The following is a 23349-nucleotide window of genomic DNA, read 5'->3' as shown; positions in this document are numbered from 1 at the left end:
ATTTTTTTATTTTTATTTTTTTTATTAATTTTTTTTATTTATTTATTTTTATTTTTTTATCACTATAACCTAAAATATTTACTTGTGATGAGATTTTAAATTGAAATGAAATGCAAAACATTCTTTTCAATAAGAAAAAAGATAATTTCTCTGTATTTGGTATTTCCACATTTATTTATTTATTTACTTATTTATTTAAATTAGTTTGAATAACAGGTTTTAATGTGGTCTCAGACATTTGCACACCACTATTTTTATTTTATTTTATTTATCCAAATCTCTTTATCCTAAAACATTTACTTGAGATGAGATTTTAAATGAATATTTCACTATTGCATGCTCAAGGTTCTGTGGTGTCTGTTATTAGTCACATGACATACAGGTAAACAAATAAAATGTGTATTATTTTTTAAATAAATCTATAATATAATATAAATAGATTTCTCATAAATATATAATGTTTTTATTTTTATGTATGTATGTATTTATTTTTTTATCTTTATGAATGAAATAATTATTACCTTCATCAGCTCATGAACCCCTTGCTCACAAATTAATTTTAATTATTATGTTTCTTTGTGTAATATTTTTTATATCCTTTTTTAAAATTAGATAAGATTGAATAACACTTTGTATGTGGTCTCAGACATATGCACACCTATTTTATTTTATTTTTTATCCAAATCTCTTTAACCTAAAATATTTACTTGATTTTAAATTAATATTTTACACACATTTGCATGTTCTTGATTCTCTAATATCCAGTGTTGTTTTCGTCAACGATGACGATGACGAAATCATTTCGTTGACGCCACTTTTTTTCATGACGATAATGAGAAGATGACGAGATAAAAATGGCTCGTTGATGACTAAAACATGACGAGACGTGTGTGAGTTTTCGTTGACGAGAAGAGAATAGACGAAAATGTTAGTGGGTGGTCCGTCAGACGTTTAAAATGCATGACATTGCTGCTTATTGTGCATGCCAATTAAAACCGAAAAATAATCTGCCGCTATGGCAAGCCGTTTTAGCATTAAATACTCTTTGCCATACTAGTATGGCAAGCCGTTTTAGCATTCTATCCTTGTTTGGTTACGCTCAACACGTCACATTGTTGTCACTCAGACAGACAGACGATTAACCATGATGGCGGCAGTTTGCACACAGAGTGGTCGCAAACGGTGAGAGGACCTATGGGTGTATTTCAAATATATGTCTTTTATGTCTAAAACCATTCCTTCATTATTGTAATTATTGGTGAAAATAGTCGATCCGGAAGCTCACATTGTGTTGAACTATAGATCTGCTATTTTCACAACTTATAAGTGACACTACCCAACAGCAAAATACTTACTGACCTACATTAATTTGTTAAAAGACTTTTTCCTCTTTTTTTGACTAAAACTAGACTAAAACCTTCTTGACTTTTCGTCGACTAAAATTGGACTAAAACTATCACATTTAGAAGTGACTAAAATTGGACTAAAACTAATAAGCATTTTAGTCCAAAAGACTAAGACTAAGACTAAATCTAAGATAGTTGTCAAAAACGACACTGCTAATATCAGATATTAGTTACATGACATGCAATTAAACATATAAAATGTATATTATTTTGTAGTAAATTAAACTTATAATGTAAATAGTTTTGTAATCATTATATAATACTTTTTTATTTATTTATTTTCATTTTCATTTTAACTTCAACTCACGAACCCCTTGTGGTTCCCTCACAGACTGATTATATTTCTTCATTTTATGTTTTAATATCATTTTTTAATTATTAATTAGATAGAATTTTTTATGTGGTTTTACACGTTTGTGTGCCACTGTATTTATGAATGTAGAGCATATTGCTGATTGCTTTAAATGCTTTTTTTTAAATAGAAGAAAAATCAACAAACAGAAATTCTTTCATAGTGACCCAAGACTGAGGAATGTCATCTTAATATGTGTCAATCTGCTATCTATGATGTTTCTGTAACGTAAATAAAGAGATGCTCGCTAGAAACCTGAACATTTCAGATTTGAATGCAAAAGAACTTACATAATTCCACCATCCTCAACAACAAAATCAGCCGAACATTAATGGAGATGGGCTGCTCGGTCTGGGTCGACTCAACTCCCCTATAGTTTGTCATAAATGGGCCTGTGGTAAGAGGGTAAACCCTGACAACCGCTCTCATCAGCGATGCCGAGATGAGAGAAATATGATCTCAACTTAAGGGCATTAGTGCTTAAATGCACTTCGCTCCTTTTATCTGGATATGGTATTAATGTCGCTACAACCATTAGTTCAGAAAGCTCAGTCACTTAATATTGATTCAGCCCGACTTGGTACACTTCCGCCAAGTGCCTGATGTTGGCAAATCCAATTTTTTTAAGTATCAGAGGTGGCTCCAGTGTTTAATTGCAGTAAAACTCCATTTGACACACAGTAGATGGCAGATGCATAGATTACAGAAATGGCAAAGAAGAGCGAGACAGATTAAAGGATTACCTACTAGACTGGGATTATTTGATTTTATGACAATATCTACATGTATATACTTAAGAGAGATTTTTCAATAAATGGCTTTAAAGCATTTGTTTAGCATATAATATATAACAGATAAAACGTATATTTATTTCATGACGCTTTTTTCACTTATTTTGTTGCATAATTGTTACTGGATGGCATAGCGATTCTGAGGACTACGAGGACTCCGACAGCGAAAGCGAGGACCCCTTCACTTCTCATCAGGCACGTAGACAGACGGCCACGGGCTCCCAGCGAGGGGCCTTGCCCCCCTTCTATAATTACCAGGGGGCCGGCTGGACTCCCCCCTTTTCTAGCGCGCCTCCGTTACCGTGAGTAACACATACACAGACACACAGACAGACAGACAGAATGACCCTACCCATAAACCACCATGAGCTTGTGTAGATCACCCACACACAGATCAACAGCAGGAACTCAGTTTCTTTCCTGAATTATTTATCAAATTGTCTGGAGTACTGGAAGTGCCACTTAAAAATAAAAGGAAGGAATCAAGTACCAGTTCATTCACTGAAAATTAAAAAAAATTTTAAATTTTTTTTTTTAAACTGACAAATAAATACACATTCGTAACTGTTAAATTAAATAAAGAAATAATAATAATAACAATAAAATAATACAATTGAAAAAACAATTTGATTATAAAATTGTCTGAAGTACTAGGAGTGCCATTAAAAATAATATAAAGAAATCAAATATCAGTTTAATAGTTGAAAATTAAAAAGGAAAAAAAAGTTCAACTGAAAAAAATAATAAGAAGAAACTAAATAAAATAAATAAATCACTTTTTAAACTGACAATTAAATATAATATTAAAAAAATCAGAATTTAATTTAAAATGAAAGAAAGTAGAAGTTAGTAAAACAGGTTAGCTAAATGTAAGAATAAAATAATACAACTGAAAAAAATATATTAATTTTATTATAAAATTGTCTGGAGTACTAGCAGTGCTACTTAAAAATAAAATGAAGGAATTAAATATCAGTTTATTCACTGAAAATTAAAATATTAATAAAAAAATGTTAAACTGATAAATAAATACACAGCCGTAACTGTTAAATTATACAAACAAATTTAGTTAAATGTAACTATAAAATAATAAATCACTTTTCAAACTGACAGTTAAATATAATATTAAAAAACTCTGCATTTAATTTAAAATTAATAAATGTAAAAGTTAGTCAAACAGGTTAGCTAAATGTTAAACTGAAAAATAAGTACACATTCGTAAAAAAAAAGAAAAAAATAAAGAATGTAAAATTCTTAAGTAGTAAAACAGGTTAGCTAAATGTAAAAATAAAATAATACAATTTAAAAATATATATATTATAAAATTGTTAAAAAAGGAATTAATTATCAGTTAATAAAAAAAATGGTTAAACTAACAAATAACTTTTCATTTAATTCATGCCAAAAAATTAAAATAAATGTAACAATAAAATAATAAATCACTTTTCAGACTGACTATTAAATATAATATTGAAAACTCTGTATTTAATTTAAAATTAAAGAATGTAAATTTTAGTTTAACAGGTTAGCTAAATATAAAAATAAAATAATGCAATTGAAAAAAAAAATATATATATATATACACAGTGTTGTTTTTATTTCAAACAAATGATTTTCTTTTCTTTTGTTCTATTCATCAAAGAATCCTGAAAAAAAAGGTATCATGGTTTCCACAAAAATATGAAGCAGCACAACTGTTTTTAACACTTCTAATAAAATAAATGTTTTTTTAACAGTAAATAAGCATATTAGAATAATTTCTGAAAGATCATGTGACCCTGAAGACTGGAATAAAAATGCTAAAAATTCAGCCTTGTAATAAATGACATGTAAAATTATTTTAAATAGTTTTAACTGTTTTTACTGTATGTTTACTCAAATAAATACAAACAAAACAAATGCAAAAAATTTAACAAAAATGGTGATGTACTTTTTAAACATTAAATAAACAATCTAAAATATGTATGTTTATTGGTCATTTTTGTACACATTTTATTTTTTGATTCATAAAATGATAACTGTTTTCATTTTTAAGTGGCAACTCCAGTCATCCATATAAGTTTAGGTATTAAAAATCACAGATTTGATCAAGTTATGCATCAAGGTTGCATTTTAAACACCCTTTTGCACTATAAAACACATTTATAGGCTTATATACATACAAATACAAGCAAACACATAAAGCTCCAGTCACACACAGACAGGTAGACAGTCAGGTGTTACAATAGATGGAGCACACAGACAGACAGACAAACACATGCACACACAGACAGACACACAGACAGGTCTATATGTCAAGCACAGTCTAGCAAAAAAAAAACAGACAAGAGTCCAGAGGTCTGTCTGTCTGTGTGTCTGTCTATCGGTCTGTCCGTCATTGCAAGACAGACATAGATCCACCAATCAGAGACGATGCACAATATAGGTAAAGTCCCGCCCCTCCGATATTTCTGTCAAAAATCATGCTGTCCAAACTACATCACTCTTTTCAAATCTATTGCAGTCTGCCTTGCTGTTTCTTTCTCCCTGCTTTTTAACATTCTCTATTTATTGTTTTTAAAAACATATTGGCTGTTTTCATCAAATTAGATCTAACATGAACACTTCTTCTCACTTCATTCACATTTTTTGCTTTCATTTTTTTTCTTTTTACAATAAATCCTCTATATTCTAAATTCTTATATATTACACAGTAATCATAGAATTCACTTTTCCATTTAAATTTCCATTTAAACGATCTAAAGATTCTTAAAGTGAAAATGTCACATCTCTCTAACTCTCTTCCACCTTTTCTCTTCCTGTTTCCTCCCTGGATCCTGGCTCTCATCGTTCCATGTGTCCCATTGGTGTGGCATGTCATGCTTCCGTCTCTCTGCTGTCCGCTTCCTCTCTTCTCCATTGTCCCCTTCACCTTGTTCCTCTCTGCTCCTCTCTCTTTCTCTATGCAGGACTCCAAACGTTTCCTCCAATGGCAACCCTGGTTATGAGAACCTGCCTTTGAGTGACAGGCAGTCCCCACCCCCCTCTGTGAGTTCCCTTGTCTTTGTCACATCACTGCAATCTGTGGCATTCTCATGATTCATTGTGCTAAAGGGACAGTTCACCCAAAAATGAAAATTCTGTCATTAATTATTCACCGTCATGTCATTCCAAATCCTTAAGATCTTCATTCATCTTCAGTAGACAAATTAAGATATTTTAAATGAAATCTGTGAGCTTTCTGACCCTGCATGTACAGCAACGCAACTGACATGTTCAAGGCCCAGAAAGGTATTAAGGACATTGTTAAAATAGTCCATGTGACATCAGTGGTTCAACCGTAATGTGATATTCTTGTGAACATGCAGCAAAGACTGACATAGAAGAGAAGAGCTTGTTAAATAAAGTCGTTATTTTTGTTTTCTTTGTGCACAAAAAGTATTCTTATAGCTTCATAAATTACGGTTGAACCACTGATGTCACATGGACTATTTTAATGATGTTCTTACTACCTTACGAGGCCTTGACCGTTTCAGTTGCATTGCTGTCTATGCAGGGTCAGAAAGCTCTCGGATTTCATCAAAAATATCTTTGTGATCCCAAGATGAACAAAGGTTTTATGGGTTTGGAACGACATGAGGGTGAGTAATTAATGGCAGTTTTAAGTTTTGGGTGAACTATCCCTTTAAGATTCAAACAGACTGACACACGGATCAGACCTAATGACCATTCGCTAAGCCTTGCTTTAAAATGTTACTGACCAATCGCCATCCGCTATGTTATCAGACAAGCATTTGCTCTAATAAATAGATTTCTATAGAATTTTTTTTTTTGAAAGAAGTCTCTTATGCTCACCAAGTCTGCATTTATGTGACTGAAACAATATGGTGTAATATTACAATTTAAAGTAACTGTTTTCTATTTTAATATGTTTTAAAAATGTAATTTATTCTTGTGATGGCAAAGCTGAATTTTAAGCATCATTATTCCAGTCTTCAGTGTCACATGATCCTTCAGAAATTTGCTCTTTAAAGGATTAGTTCATTTCCATAACAAAAATGTCCAGATAATTTACTCAGCCCCTTGTCATCCAAGATGTTCATGTCTTTCTATCTTCAGTCGTAAATAAATTATATTTTTGGAGAAAAACATTTCAGGATTTCGCTCCATATAGTGGACTTCTATGGGGCCCAAGAGTTTGAACTTCCAAAATGCATTTTTATTGCAGCTTTAAAGAGCTCTAAACGATCACACCCGAGGACTTATCTAGCGAAACGATCTGTCATTTTCTTAAATAAATTAATATTTATACACTTTTTTTTAACCACAAATGTTCATCTTGTCTAGCTCTGTGATGCGCATGAATATTCTGTGTATTCCAGTTCATGACAGTTTGGGTATTTCGAAAAACTCCCATCTTATTTTCTCCTCCAACTTCAAAATCGTCCTACATTGCAGTTTTGCCTTTTTTTGTAAAGAGTGTTCTTTGTAAATTCACTTTGTAAACACTGGATCAGTACTGCAATGTTGTAGGATGATTTTGAAGTTGGAGGAGAAAATGAGAAGGGAGTTTTTCGACATACCCTAACTGTCTTGAACCGGACACATGCACATCGCAGAGCTAGACAAGACAGTCATTTGTGGTTAAAAAGTGTGTAAATACTATTTTATTTAAGAAATTGACCAATCATTTTGCTAGATAAGACCCTTCTTACTGGGCTGTAATCATTTAGAGCCCTTTGAAGCTGCATTTAAACTGCATTTTGCAAGTTCAAACTCGGGGGCACCATAGAAGTCCATTATATGGAGAGAGATCCTGAAATATTTTCCTCAAAAAACGTAATTTCTTTACGACTGAGGAAAGAAAAACATAAACATCTTGGACGACAAGGGGGTGAGTACATTATCTGTCAATTTTAGTTCTGGAAATGACTACTCCTTCAAGAAACTTTATTAACAATGTTGAAAACAGATGTCGCTACTTATTATTTTTGTGGAAACTAATACATCTTTTCAGGAGTTTTGATAAATGAAAAGTTCAAAAGAACATAATTTATTTTAAATAGAAATATATTATAATATTATACAGGTTCATATGTCTTTATTAGCTTTATTTTAATCAATTAAATGCATCCTTCCTAAATAAAAGACTTATAAAAAACCCTAAAAAATTGATAAAAATTTACCTTCATTTTTTAACAGTAGTGTATGTCATGATAGAATATATTTTTATATTTTATAAAAATATTTACAGGAAAAAAAGCATTGTTATATTTAATGTAGAGACAATATCCATTTAATTTTAACCACTTTTAGCACATTTTACTTTAAGGGATAGTTCACCAAAACATGAAAATCCTGTGATTAATTACTCGTCGTTCCAAACCTGTAAAACCTTTGTTCATCTTTGGAACAGAAATTAAGATATATATATTTGGTTTGCACAACAAAAAGTATTCTCATAGCTTCATAAAATTATGATTGAACCACTGATGTCCCATGAACTATTTTGAACGTGGTAGGATTTCATTAAAGTATCCTTATTTGTGTTTCGAAGATGAACAAACGTCTTACAGGTTTGGAACGACATGAGAAATTAGGTTGAGTAATTAATGACAGAATTTTTATTTTTGGGTAAACTGTACCTTTAAAATTTTTTACAGAAGTCTCCTGTTCATTTCAGTGGGTTGGCAACAGTAACTGACTTGATATTTAAATTTCAAAATGAAATATAATAATTTTTGTATTCATTTTTTTTCTTTTTCTCTTTCTCTCTTGTCTCTCCTCTTGGTTTTTCTGCACGTACAGTACTCTCCCAGCATGCTGACTGGCTACGGCGGCAGTCAATCACACTCCAACCCGTCCCATTCGAGAAACCTGTACTCGCACTAATTATTTTTCTGTAGAGTAGAAAAGAAAGATATATAGCAAGGTTTAGTTTTCATATTGATGGACACTTTATGAGACGAGAGACTAATTTAAAACTCTAGATGTTAAATATCTGTGTGTAACGTCAGTACCATTGAGTCATTTGGGTGTAACACTTCCAAATTGAATGACAGAAAAAGCTTCATTTAGTCGTCCGATCCTGTCACTTCCTGTCCCTCTAGTAGTGTCATGCTGTACATAGCTGGTGGAAACAAGATGGTATTGACGTTACAGTAGTGGTCTATTTTTAAATGTATAACCACTTTATTTTGGAGTTTTTATATTGTTATATGTAGTCACAGATACATAGTGGCGATGGCACAATTTCTTTGTATGATTATGCAGTTTTTTCTTCACCTTTTCTTTTTTTAAATATTTGACAGGACCCTATTTTATAAGTGGCGATTCTGTATTACCTTGTATACCCTCTGATACTATATGATTATTTATTTATATAATATAAATATATGAATATATATATTCACTGTATAAACGTTTGATTGTTAATGCATTTTGATGATCAAAGGAAAAAAAAAAAACCTGTAAATCATTGTTGAGGGCTAGTGTCTGTTTCCTCTGCTGGCTCTGAGCAATACAACTGCGTTTCGCCAATTGCAATGCAATGGCCACAATGTAAGCAGCAATAATCATCAGGAGATCTTGCAAACACCATCTGTGTCTGTGTGTGTCACAGGTTTTCATGACATGTTCAGTATATACCGTATATATATATCTATATATATATACATTTGAATTTGCATTGGTTCCTTCTCTTGGCTATCAACCTGTTGTTAATCCTTAAAAAAATGAGTTTCTATGGTTTAATGCTCCTTTTGAATGGCATCCTTTTTCACTACAGAGTCTAATATAAAGGAAATAAAAATACAGTAACAAAAGTGGAACGTCTGAAAATGTTTTTATGATGCAAAACACCACAAGCATAAACCAATCCACCTAATTTTATAGGATTTTGCCGTTTTGGAAAACCCTCTTTTGCAAACTAGCCCTGGGTTTTTTCACCCGATCTGATCTGAACCAAACCAGTGCTGAACCAACTTTCAGGATGAAATATCTTCGCCAAACTCACAATGTGTATGTAAAAGGTCAATCTGAGGTCACAGGGAAAAAGTTGTAGAACTTAGACACTTGGTGGCGCTATAACAAGAACAGCCATAACTACACAACCATTTGTCTTATCGGCTCACGACCCTAAATGTTTGTGAGAAATTTGAAAGAAATCGGCCACTGGGGTCCGTTATCGCATTTTTCACAAGTGTAAACGATTCTATATTGCATGGTTTTTCACACATACGCACAATATTCATATCATATGTTAGCCTTCCTCTTTCAGAGCAACTTTGCCTCTAGAAACACTGCTGTCAATCAAACTGACTGAAAACCTACTTTTGCAAACTAGTCCTAGGTTTTTCGCTCAATCCAGAAAAAACTGTGCAGTACAGTTCTCTAGACTCTCTAGTCTTCTACCACGCTACAATCCCTCACGCTCCCTAAGGTCGCAAACTTTTGGTAGTACTTGGGATAGCAAAGTCCACTAAAGGAGGGAGAGCCTTTTCACATTTGGCTCCCAAACTCTGGAATAGCCTCCCTGATAACGTTTGGGGTTCAGGCACACTCTCTAAGTTTAAATCTAGATTAAAGACTCATCTCAAAAGACAAAAAATGGGCAAAAGACAAAATATGAAAAAAAAAATCTTCAACAGATCCCGATCCACTTCCACTTCAATTTCCGCTTCCTGGGCCCTAGGAAACAGAATAGAAAGAGGAAAGAATAGGAAAAATGGAAAAAAACCTCATGCTCGAGATAGGGCATCCGCAATTATATTATCACTGCCCCGGATGTGTTTAATATCAAGTATGAATGGTTGCAGGACAAGGCTCCATCTCATTATTCTTTGATTACGATTTTTCACCCGATGTAAAAACACTAGAGGATTATGGTCCGTATACACAATAATGGGACTGGCAGACGATCGCAAATAGACTTCGAAATGTTGCACAGCCAGAACAAGGGCAAGTGCTTCCTTCCCTACAACAGAATAAACCCTCTGATGAGGATTGAACTTTTTTGAAAAATAACAAATTGGATGCTCTATGCCTTCCTGGCTCTTCTGCAGGAGTACAGCCCCAACTCCCATTTCACTGGCATCTACAGCCAAACAAAAAGGTTGGGAAAAATCTGGTGCAACAAGCACAGGAGCGCTAGCCAACAAGGCTTTTGCTCCATCAAAGGCCTGCTGAGAAACGGTGGTCCATTCAAAAGGCACTTTGGTACTTATAAGGTCGGTCAGGGGTGCTACAATGGATGCAAAATTTGGACAAAATCCACGATAATAACCAGCCATTCCCGGACGAGCCCCCAATTTTATGTTACGGCTGGCTCGTGAGCCGCAACACAAAATAGGCACAACACCACATTTTGGGGAAAACTCCATTTATTTACCAAAGTGAGAAAAAAATTACATAACAGAAACTAGACGTCCAGGGGTGTAAAATAAAATTATGCACGCGCGAGTATTTAATGGAAAAATTAAGAAGAGGGGAAAAAAAACACAAGCAAAAACAACACCTGAGAGAGCCCCAACTAAAAGACATACCAGGCTTTTATCCATCGCGACTCTCCCAGAGGCTTAATCAATGATTAATGTCACCTGTTGCCCATCCAGCGATTGCACTTACAGCAAAGCCAGCAGGGGGCAATAGGCAGGCGTAACAGACTTCGACATAACAGTAGCCACCATTAGTAAGCTACATTTTTGTACAGCTGCTTTGCAACGATTTGTGTCGTGAAAAGCGCTATACAAATAATGAATTGAACTCTCCAAAAAAAGGTTGAAATATACCATTTGGGAAGCTATAACGGGGGCAATTAGAAAAGTTTAGTAAAAAAAAAAAAACATGGCCGCCATCGGCCCATGAATTTTGAGCACCTATTCGACAAATTTCCCGGAGGCTGATCGGAATGAAGCTCAGTGGGGCTGTTTGACTTAGGAATGTACCCTTTGGGAAGCTATAATGGGGTAGTTTAAAAAAGAGGCCTGTCCAAATAAACCCAAAAGCCTATAAAGCCTAAATGAAAACTCAAAACTTCACGAAACCTGGTGAGCACATGCGACAGGTGATTCTAAACAAGCATGCATAGGAAGATCGGACCACATCTGCCGCTATAACAGTCATAAATATTTTTAAAAACATCATATTTATGTGGTAAATTAGCAGGATTGGCCAAAAATGTTTTTTCAATCAATGGTTTAGGTGGCTACAGGCTCTCTAAATAATATGTAATGTATTTTTTCATATGTGCTTAAATACACTTGAACCCTGGTAACCGCTGCTTGCAGCTATACTTTTTATGTATTATCCTAATTATGAACAAACTGGTTTGTAGAGCAAACAGTTTTAATGTTTACTGCATGCTGTTATTAGGTGTTCAAGCGCATATATCGCTGAAACCCTATTGTAATTGTTAGAAAGGTCAAGGATCAGCAATCGGCACTTCAAACTGATCATGCAGACCAAACCTTAAATTTGGCAAACTTGATAACGTCGCCAAAGCTCACCCCAATTGGCCTGACGGGGGTGCTACAGCAATCAAAAGTACGAAATCGCTCACAACTCCTAAATTGTCAGTCGAATTTTTAGGTATTTTGGATTTTTGCAAACTAGCCCTAGGTTTTTTCGCCCGATCGTAACCAAAACCAGTGCAGAAAGATTCTCTGGAGAGTAAATATCAATCATTATCAAATAAAAAGTTGAACTTTCGACTCACCGTCGCAAAGGAATGCCAAAACTTTCAGGCCACTTTTAATAAAATGCCTACAACTCCTGAACAGAATGAGATATCTTTGCCAAACTCGGAACACCTATGTATGAGCTCAGTCTGAGGCCACAGGGGAAAAATGGCCACTTGGTGGCGCTGTAAGAGGGAAAAACCATAAAAATGGCTATACCTACGCAACCATTTGACCTATCAACATAAAAATCGCTGTGCACTGTCATGGTCCAAAGTGCCACAAGCGTCTATTAGGACATTTGCGTATCTCAAAAAAACATGGCCACCATTGGCCCATGAATTTTGAGCACCTATTAGACAAAGTTAACGGAGGCCGATCGGACGAAGCTCAGTGGGGCTGTTTGACTCACGGCCCCAAATATCTGAGAAATTTGAAAGAAATCAGCCACTAGCGGGGACGATGAGAACCACTGCTGTCAATCAAATCATTTGTTAAATGATTAAGATGTAAAAAAAAAAAAAAACTACTTTCGCAAACTAGTCCTAGTTTTTTTTTTTTTTTTTGCTCAATCTGCAAAAAAAAAAAAAAAAAACAACAAAAACACACTGTAATACAATTCTCTGGACTCTCTAGGTGAATAATTATTAAAAAAAATCCTTGAAAATGTACCTATAATGAGGTTGTTTAGAAAAGGGGCCTGTCCAACTTTTACACAAAATCCTATAAAGCCTAAAGGAAAACCCAAAACTTCACAAAACCAGGTGAGCACATGCGATAGGTGATTCTAAACAAGCATGCAAAGTTTTAAGGAGATTGTTTAAAAACATATTTCCATGGTAAATTACCTGGATTTGCCAAAAAATGCTTTTTTTTTTTTTTAAATCATTGATTTAGGTAGTTACAGGCTTGCTAAATAATGTAATTTTTCATGTGCTTAAATGCTTTAAAGCACTTAAACCCCAGTAATCTAATGAACCGAAAGGTTCGCCCAAAGGAGAATAAGGTAAATTTTTCAATTATTTATTATAATATTTTTATTTAATTATTACACTAAATGTTATTTAAACTTTTTGGCCTAAGCATGTAAAACACAACATGTTGTCTATTTATGTCCAGTACTAACAGAATCAATTAATTAATTTAAAAATATATATTTTTACAGTTACAGATGTTACCTATAACAATAATATTCATGCACATATGTTATTGTTAACTATTAACTATTACTAACCATTTGTTTTCATTGAAATTAATCTGACATAAGTTAAAATGTTGCCTTAAGTTTAAGTACTACAATTATTTAAACTAAAACCTAAAAAAATTAATAAATCTACATATTAAATCTTAATATAATTACTAAAATCTAAACTGTAAATTGAATAAAAATATTAAAACAAGCTCAAAATATAACTAAATACTAAATAATTAGTTATGCAGTCCCTTTGTAAGATTATACAGCTTCACAATCTGTACTTTCAGAGGTAAAAAAAAAAAAAAAAATCTTATATATTATATATCTGACAGCTATAGTGAAGTTCAATATCCACAGGGGCACTTAACTCACAATTAGGCCTAGAAAAAAAAAGTAATTAAACTGTAATACATAACAGATATAAAATAAATCCCACATTTATTTCATTTACATGTATTTTATTAATTCCGGGCACTTTTCGTGGTTAATTTCAAACCCAGCTCTGTATTAGACATGAACCTTTTTGTGAAACTCGACTGATTCATTGACTTGATTAAATATCATTTATATGATATTCAAATCCGGCTCTGACAACAGAACAAACATTAATCAACAAACATTAGTAATCAGACGAAAGCAACAGCTCAGACGAAACAAAACACTGTTGGATTCGATTTCAAACAGCTCTTCCACAAGCACTGCATGAGCAAAAACAGTCCAAGTAGAAATTCAAATAAATAACACGAATCAAATTTATTCAGTTTCCCTCCATTTGGCGGTTTTCACTGAGTCGATGTAAATGAGGCAGTTTGCAAAAGAGCTTGAAAGAGTAAAGGACGTGAGCACGAGATAGAGCTACGATCTCTTATCTCCTTTGTTTATGCATAGTAAGATGTACACTAACGTCTAAAAAGGCAATGAACGATACATACTTGAACTCTAAAGTACCATTTCTGTGCATAGTTGTAACAAAGACACACAAATCTTTGATCTACTTCAGCAGTGGAGTGCATAGATAAAGATAAAGTGAGAGATGGTAGTTCCTGAGAGAAGAGAGGAGAGAAAAAGAGAAATAAGGAGAGTGACGCGGCTGGCACAGCTACAGTAGTGTCTCCCACAAGCACACAGTCAGTGTGACTTCAGAAAAACAACTCCTTCATATGAGGCAACAGGTCCCTTTAAACACTAGATCATTCTCTCAAACTTCCCTTCATGTGTGAGTGTCTGTGGATCAATGCGAGCATCTTCTTGTAGTGCTGCTCTCCATAAAGCTTTTCGGTGCTCCAGTGCTTCTCTTGTCTCCACCGTTACTCCACGTTGAGAGAGAGAAAGAGAGAGAGAATGTTCAGTTTCATCACTTCCTGCTGTCGTCCGCTTTCAGCCAAGTCCCATCGTCGTCTACTTCCTTTTGGACGACGAGGAGCATTTCTGCAATATCCTGAGAAAGCTGCTCAGTGAGAAATGACCTGGGAGGAGATAGAATGAAGAATCAATTAAAAAAAAGATCATGGTTTATTAGGATTCATTCGCTAATAATTGCACACAAGTGTCTGGGATTGTCAGAACCAAATATTGAATTTCTCATGTTAAAATCATTTTAGTTTAAGCAGTAAAGCAGGTTTCATTTGTATTTATCAAGGTCTAGAAAGTAAGGCCCAGACTACGTTTTTATTAGTAATTATGAACAAATTACCCTTATGGTGCGTTCACACCGGACGCGACTTGCGCGAATAAATCGCGCTATTCGCGCGTAGTTGGACGCTTGAACATTTAAGTTTACTCGCTTCATTCACGCGTGAAATTCGCGTCATTGCCGCGTGACATCAGGTGCGTTTGACTTCATGCGGCGCCGCAAGAAATCGGCTGCCGCCTTACAAAACAATGCATTCTGGTAAGATCATTTGTCCGACTTTGATCGGCGCTGCTGCCGCCTTTCGATCATGTGTGCCATCAAAGTACCGTGAGAGCAAAACGAGAGCAGTCGCGGAGGTCAGGCGCTGCAGTTGCTCAAAATCGGCTGCGAAAGCCTTGATGACGACACACTTTATTCTCACTGGTCAGATTATGTGACGACAAGCAGGACGTGTGCTGCGTGTTTTGTTCTTAAAAAGGTTCCTGTATGTAATCAATAGGTGTGTTCGAGCTCATGCTGCGCTGCGCAGACCGATCTGCGAGATTAGCCGAAAGCAGTCGGGGAGGAGCTGAAAACGGAGCCGTCAAGTAGGACACGTTGGGGATCTCGTTGCTTCCTCAAACATGGCAGATCACGTGGCGTTTGCCTACTTTATTGCAGATGAACTGGAAGAATTTAAGGGAAAAAAAATGTACTGCAGTCAAAAGATCGTAAACTATTTACGAAATGGCATGCAAATTGATTTGTTATGCAATTATATGGATTGAAGCACGAAATACGCGTGATCATGTGGTCATGTGGTGAATGTGGCCAATCATGAGAAGCTGTGACGTCATCACAGCCTGGTGCAGTCCCTCCTGAAATGCTGCGCTGGCTGAGCAAGCCGGCTGTTCTCGAAACGCTCTCGCGTTACTTTGATGCCACACGTGAACGTCACGTGGCTTCGGCGTCGGTTCAAGTCGGACAAAATTCCTAACCGGCATGCACTACTTCAAGTCAGCCGCCGATCGGTCTGCGCAGCGCCGCATGAAGTCGAACGCACCTATCTACTTCACAACAGACGCGAATTCGCGTCATGGGAGGGGCGTCTGCCACTCGTCAGCGGGAAAGTAGTTGTAAAATAGGTGAATGAGCTCAATTTGCCAGCTTTAGCTTGCTTGTAGTCTCAATATGTATGTACATGTAGGTCAAATTGAGTAAAGAGCGTTTTTTCAAACTTACCAGATTGTCCGACCTCTTCACTCACTTTCTTCCTAGCAAGATCCTTTTTATTCCTGTTTCTACAAAAGTCCAAAGATGTATCGTACAGCTCCGAGTAACCACAGACAGCAACGGTGATTTTGTCCTCCACTGTTGTTTCGGATTTCTGCCTCCGTCACTACTAGAGCAAGCTCCTGATTGGTTAACGCGGCGCGGATTTTCGCCAAAGTTCAGATTTTTGAACTCGCGCGTTTCTCGCAATTCGCGCGAATGGCGTGGCAATCGCTTGAAACGCTCAATGCGCGCCGCTTCATACGCGCTATTCGCGCCGCAGGATGGCTATTCGCGTCTTTGCATTGACTTAACATGTAAATCACTCGCGCTTGCCGCTTCATTCGCGTCCGGTGTGAACGCACCTTGAACGCACCATTATAAACAAATTCTTTTAAAAGAAAAAAAAAACAGCACAACCAGTGTAGTCCGATTCATGAACAAACTAATCACCTGACTCTTTTTTAAGTGAATCAGAATCATACAGCGCAACATTTGTCGGCCAATTCAAGAACAAAAGATTCTTTTGAGAAAGTTTTTATGAATTCATAAGTAATCATTTAATCAATCTGAAGAATCTTTCACTGGATTATCAGTTCTACACCAATGTTATTTTGGAATATCACAGTGTTATTGTTTTCATTAATGTTTTGACTTTTATTTTTAATATTTGGAGTTATTTTAATTTTTTTTACGATTTTGTTATATGCTTGTGTCATTCATATTCATTTTTTTCAGTTTTAATTCATTTTTATTTCAGTTATTTGCCAAGGCAACATTTCTAATTTTCATTCAGTTTAAAATTTTATCTAATATTTTATTTTAGCTTTACTTTAGTTCCGTTTAAGTTAACAATAACAACAACGCAAGGTTACTTTAAAGCTTACTGCTTTTGTGGGTTTTATTAAATGTTAATTAAATCCAACTAAATCTGTATTGAATTGGGAGATGTGTGTTGATACCCAGCTGGTTCTTTTTTTAGTGAATCAGAATCAAATGACTCTTTAGAGCCAGTTTTATTTCATTTAATGAATCATTCAAAAAGACACTTGTAAGTAATCATTTAATTAATTTGAAGAATCTTTCACTGAATTTACAGTTCTACACCAATTATTAAATAGTGTTGTTGTTTTCATTAATGCTTAATGAAAACAATAACATTAATGCTTTTATTTTGAATTTTTTTTTTATATATATATTTTGGTGTATGCTTTTGTCAATTGTTCTCATTATCATTTAATTTTTAATATTTGTGTTTTTATTTCATAGTTTTATCTAATATTTATATTTTATTTTAGCTTTATTTCAGTTCTGTTTAAGTTAACAATAACAACAATGGAAGGTTACTTAACAGCTTACTAGTTTTTGTGGGTTTTATTAAAGGTTAGAAGGTTCTCTGTATAATTTTATTTCTATCCCATTAATAAAACATACACTTTAAATGAATTAAATTAAACTTAAAGAGTATTGAATTGGAAGATGTGTGTTAATACCCCGCTGGTTCATTTTTTAGCAAATCAGAATCATACAGCGCAACCTATGCCAGCTAATTTAAGTAACAATTAAAGACTTTTTTGAGCCAATTATGAACTTTAATAACTCATTCAAAATGCCAAACTCTGTATGCAAACATTTAATCAATTTGAAGAATCTTTCACTGAATTAACAGTTCTACACCAATGTTATTTTGTTTTCATTAAAGTTTTTTTTTTTTTAATTTTGTTATTTTCAGTTTTAATTTTATTTTTTTCTGCAATTTTGTTATGTGCTTTCATCATACATATATATTTTTATTTCATGTTTCAACATTTCTAGTTTTATTTGAATTTTGAACTAATTATTCAGTGTAAATGTTTAGCTAATATTAAGATTTTATTTCAGATTTATTTCAGTTCCGTTTTAGCTAACAATAACAACAATACAAGGTTACTTTAAAGCTTACTACTTTTTGTGACTTGTTATTGAAGGTTAGAAGGTTCTCTGTGCAACTTAATTTCTTTCAGACACTAAAAACAGTGTGTAAAGGAATAAAATCAAAGTGAATCATTATTGAATCGTGAGATGTGTGTTGATACTCAGGCCCTGGCTTAGGTTATTGGATCACCACAATAAATACAAGGGTAAAAGGGCTCGAAGAGATCATGTGATCCATCTTGACTGTATGTCTGTTGTATCCTATGATATTACCAACAATCTGCCATTATAGTCCTGCTCTTGTTCTTATTGAATTACCTGTTCTGCGTCATTATAATTGTGTCTGGGCAACATTGCGCTGATTATCAGTGACATTTGTATATATGCGGGTCTCTTTTGTTCAATTTACTGTGTAAAACATACACACTAATGTTTTAAAGCAAAAATAAGTTTGTACTTATTTAAAATAGTAATTCTCAGTAAGTCCTACCTGAGATCTGTTTCTCCGCCAATACAGGCAGGCCCTTTTAATTTCGAGTCTAGGTTGTAAAACTGTCCGTTGACTTCTCGTACCGCCAGCCAGTGTCTGCGTCTCAGTGGGAGAGACACAATTCCCAGTGATACCCTTGATGGGACATTCAAAATGAAGCCCTGAATTTTGTCCAGGCACAAATTCTGTACCGACCTACAGTGTACGAGAGATATGGAGAAAAGTTAACCCATCTATTATGAGTTTATGACTATAAAGTGACACTGAGTTCTCACACTCACCTGCGTTTGTCCCACCAAACAGCAGCAAGCCCCCGACTCTGTAAAGCTGCCATAATGACATTGACATCATAGTTTCCCGTGCCCAACACTGAGCGGTGTGGATTCATCACACATTGTGGGGCAAGTCTGGAAAGACACAAAACAAACAACTTCGGCTTTAAGAATACAGAACAAGACTAAAGGAAGGCATTCTATATATGTGAAAGCTCACCGCTTGCAGATGTCATCTGCTGTCTCCTTGGTAAAAACTCTCTCCTGAAGCACGTTGTTCAAGGCATGGATAGCGCACAGCTCCAGTCTCTGTTTCTCATGAAACACCTCGCCCTCGCTCATACTCAACCTGCCATCACAAGAACATTCAGCCCGTCGATTAACAATTAAGTACGCCCAAGAACACATAATGTATTCGCGTTCAGGGGAGCTGACAGCACATGACTGAATACATCATCACCATACCTTCTGGAAGACTGAATCCGCAGTGCAATGATTTATCCACAGTATGAAAACAAATGCGGCTTAGATGTACCGTGACACTAACCCCTATTGTTCCATTAGAACCAACCTGTTAATAACTAAATCTACGAGGATCTCTGAAAAGAGAACGCTATCTGTTTCTCGTCAGTGAGGATCGGCCGGAAGTTGTGTTGTTGTTGCGTTGAGGTAACGCCCCGTGCGGTCATCTAGGAGTACACATGTGAGCTCCACAGGGGGCGCTATAATCATCTTTTTTATTTTTAATAGGAATGGGACACAGAAATTCATATTGTATTTTGATATTTATCAATTTTGAGCAAGTTCTGTAGAGCCCAAAATATTTAGTATGAATGTAGCAGATTATTTCCCCTGCTGGAAAAAAAACAAACAAACAGATAATACCAGCCTAGGCCGGTTGGCTGGTTTTAGCTGGTTTAAGCTGGAAGTAGCTGGTCTCCCAGGCTGGTTTTAGCTGGTGGTTTCCCAGCCTGACCAGCTAAGACCACCTTGACCAGCCTGGCCAGGCTGGAATAGTGGCCAAAACCCCTCTAAAACCAGCCTGCTGACCAGCTATGACCAGCAAAAACCAGCCAACTAACCTAGGCTGGTTTTAGGTGTTTTTTTTTCCACCAGGGTCATTACTATAAAAACAGCTCGAAACACTTTTTCATATTTAATTATACACTAGCACTTTACATGTTCTTAGTTTTTGTTTTACAGTTGAATCCGTTATGTTTTTAAATGTTGGAGATTATATATACCGAACACAATCTGCAAGCTTTTTTACTACTCTAAAATAAAAACCTAAACTTCAACGAAGCGTAGCGTAGCTTTAGGGTTAGAGTGCCATCTCGTGGTCGTTAAATAGTACTTTTTTGTGGGTTAAATCAGATCATTTGTTTTCATTGACACGCATTTCGAAGGCTTGGCTCAATTAAAAAAAGTAATAATGACGAGTTTAATGACGGATTAAGGGATAGAATAACTAGTTTTAACTCATAGTGATATTGTGCAAGAAAAATGCACAAGTCTATATCTAATAACGTAAATTACCTAAATCAAGCATGCACTATACTGACTTTTATGTTTTATATAACTTTACATTTACATTGAGCTTTATGTTTACGTTTTTGGAAGAGTTTTAGTGATCGAGTGAAAGGGCGTTTATGGCCCTGTAACAACAACAATTTGCTATTTTGCTTACAAGGAATTTTTTTAATAATATATTATTATGAATAATAAAAAAACATGGTAATTTTCATTCGTTTTCTACACAGCAACACTGCAAATGCTTTGGTAATTTAAATGTAAACACTAATTGTCATGCAATAAAGCAATAAAACGGAAATTAAAACAACAATAATAAACAGGGATCTTCAGAGGGTCTTAACTAAAAAATACAGCGCAACCAGTGTTGTCAGATTTACGAACAGAGACTCACCTCTTTTTTTAGTGAATCAGAATCACACAGCGCAACCTATGATGACCAGTTGAGTTCAATAACAAATGGCTCTTTTGAGCCGTTTTTTTAATGAACTTTAATGAATCATTTAAAAAGAAAAAAATCATAAGTAATCAATCTAATGAATCTTTTACTGAATTAGGTTTTAAACTACGGTGACGCATTGCTGCCACACACTTATTTTTTTTCCCACTCAGCTATGTCGTTATAACGAGATCTTTTCTCGTAAAAACGACATCTTTTCTCGTTAAAACGACATATTTTCTCGTAAAAACGACATAATTTTCTCGTTAAAACGACATCTTTTCTCGTAATAACGAGATCTTTTCTCGTTAAAACGACATAATTTTCTCGTTAAAACGACATCTTTTTCTCGTAATAACGACATAATATGTCATACGATCTGACGTTCCTGTTATAGATGATATGATTATGTTATTGTGTATTATGCAAAGCGTTTGTCCACGCTGCCTTTTCCACAGTCCTGACATAAAGGAGGATGCACGCTGCTGGAGTTAGAATACACTAGCTATATATAGAAATAAACTGTTTTAATAATTTTAATGTATTGGTTTCAATTGTAGCTGCATGTTTATTAGGATTAATCTCCAATCTGCCCTCAGACCCAGAGGATTTAAGATGATCAGATCAAAACTGTTATTTCTGAATAATCGACTCTGAGCTTGGAATATTATTTGGATGAAAGTTTGATTTTACAGAAAATTTAAATACGATCATAAAGAAATAAAATAGAAATGACAAACGGTTTGGCTGCATTATGATAATAATAATTTCGTTCCTTTTCAAAAATGGACAAAATCAATGAAAAAAAAAAATCAGTTTAGTATTTTTGTCTGTGGGTAAAAAGAGAGCTTATGCTTTAATAATTATATGTGGGCGGCAATGAAAAGTCACTTTTTTAACTCAACCTGTCTTCATGTCTATCGCATCATGCAGAATAAATACAAATACAAAAATACAAACAAATCTAGCTTAATTTCGTTTTTCTGTTTCTCAAACAAAACGAAATAATAATAATAATAATAATAATAATAATAATAATAATAATAATAATAGGCTATTATTATTATTATTATTATTATTATTATTATTATTATTATTATTATTATTAGGCCTATTATTATATTTTCCTTATTATGAATTCTATTTATTTATTTCTGCTCATATTTCGATTTGCTGTTAAATCAATCAAAAAGATTTTATAATAAAAATAATAATACGCCTAATAATAATCATAATAATAATAATAATAATAATAATAATAATAATAATAATAATAATAATAATAATAATAATAAGCATAATAACAATTTGAGTAGCCTATTATTATTATTATTTCATTTTGTTTGAGAAACGGAAAAACGAAAAGCTTGATTCTTCATATTTTTGTTCGTGGGTAAAACACATGAGCTTATTGCTTGAATATTAATTGAACATGCCTGGGCGGCCTTGATACTTATGATTATATACAAATTATACATTATTTATTATATATTATTAAATTTTATTTTTAGCTGAATCAAGCCACGAATCCGGTTTTTCATCTGGATTATAGCCTACTGTGGAAATATGCTGCGCTGGCTGTAAGCACAATGGTAGGTAACAGATAATGAACTCACACGGGAAAGACTGTACACTACCTCTTGTTGGATTTATACGAATTAAGTAAACACAATTTTGTTTTCGATTCTTTTATTGAAGTAGACCTTTCAAGCTGCATAGAGAGACATAAATTGCGAGAGCGCACCCTGTATTTTTACAAAGGCAATTTGTAACGTTTTGTTGTTATTGTGGAAGTACATAAAATAAAGCAGACATTTATATTTCATTCATCTGTAATCACAAAGTAAGGGATCGCGCTGGTACCGCCGACCCGAAAAGTGCAGTGAGCTTTATATGAGACTTGCAAAGAAACGTTATTGTGACTAATTTGCAGGGCTGGGTTCTCCGAAACCACCTTAACGCTACGTCGTTCTTAAGTTGTACCTTAAGAAGTAGGCTACCTTATCGTTAATATGTGTTTTCCGAAACCTTCTTAGTTAAGTATACCTTCTGTAAGTCATACGTTCGTAAGGTTGGTCTGGAGCGCTCTTAGCTATACCTTACCGCTGCTGGCGGTTCATATCGCTAGTGGGCACCACGCAAAAAGCTTTTTTACATCGCAGTTTAATTACAAATAGAAAATTTTATATGAACATTTAATATAAAATCTGATTTAGTATTAAAATTGCATTTTTTACTTTAAAATTTTACACATAAAATACTTAAGTTGTTATAGCCTACACCCAGTGTCAAGTCAAGTCACCTTTATTTATATAGCGCTTTTAACAATACAGATTGTGTCAAAGCAACTGCACAGTATTTAAACAGCACAATAGTGTGTAAGTAACGCATTATTGTAAACAATCAATTTTCAGTAAAAG

General features: G+C 34.4%; 2 protein-coding genes across 3 annotated transcripts in view; one reads left to right on the top strand and one right to left on the bottom strand.

Annotated features, from left to right (window-relative positions):
* The window catches only part of ttyh1 (tweety family member 1), a 39921-nt gene extending 30569 nt beyond the window's left edge, over positions 1–9352 (top strand). Inside the window, exons 13-15 of one of the 2 annotated variants that reach the window (XM_073847476.1) lie at positions 2684–2744; positions 5498–5576; positions 8337–9352. In XM_073847476.1, the coding sequence (XP_073703577.1) occupies positions 2684–2744; positions 5498–5536 (100 nt within the window). In that variant the 3' untranslated portion in view covers positions 5537–5576; positions 8337–9352. Of the gene's footprint in view, positions 1–2683; positions 2852–5497; positions 5577–8336 lie in introns of both variants that reach the window. The other variant, XM_073847475.1, reaches the window with a different exon arrangement.
* A 4469-nt stretch (positions 9353–13821) lies between these two features.
* Positions 13822–19597, bottom strand: josd2 (Josephin domain containing 2). Its single transcript, XM_073847620.1, has 5 exons — positions 19426–19597; positions 19181–19309; positions 18970–19095; positions 18689–18883; positions 13822–14866 (listed from the first exon to the last, which is right to left on the bottom strand). The coding sequence occupies exons 2-5, from the start codon at positions 19300–19302 to the stop codon at positions 14755–14757; spliced, it is 555 nt and encodes a 184-aa protein (XP_073703721.1). The 5' UTR covers positions 19303–19309; positions 19426–19597; the 3' UTR covers positions 13822–14754.
* Positions 19598–23349: the final 3752 nt, after the last annotated feature.

Source organism: Garra rufa, chromosome 9 (genome assembly GCF_049309525.1).
Source record: "Garra rufa chromosome 9, GarRuf1.0, whole genome shotgun sequence".
NCBI classification, from domain to species: domain Eukaryota; kingdom Metazoa; phylum Chordata; class Actinopteri; order Cypriniformes; family Cyprinidae; genus Garra; species Garra rufa.
The sequence above is the reverse complement of the archived record's forward strand: the minus strand, read 5'-3'. Positions and strand labels throughout refer to the sequence as shown.

Excerpts from the sequence above, each read along its gene's own strand:
- josd2 (XM_073847620.1), bottom strand. The coding sequence starts at position 19,302 with ATGAGCGAGGGCGAGGTGTTTCATGAGAAACAGAGACTGGAGCTGTGC. Across the intron at positions 19,096-19,180 it reads GCAGATGACATCTGCAAGCG|ACTTGCCCCACAATGTGTGA; the intron begins GTGAGCTTTCAC and ends GTGTCTTTCCAG. Across the intron at positions 14,867-18,688 it reads GGCGGAGAAACAGATCTCAG|GTCATTTCTCACTGAGCAGC; the intron begins GTAGGACTTACT and ends ATCTCCTCCCAG.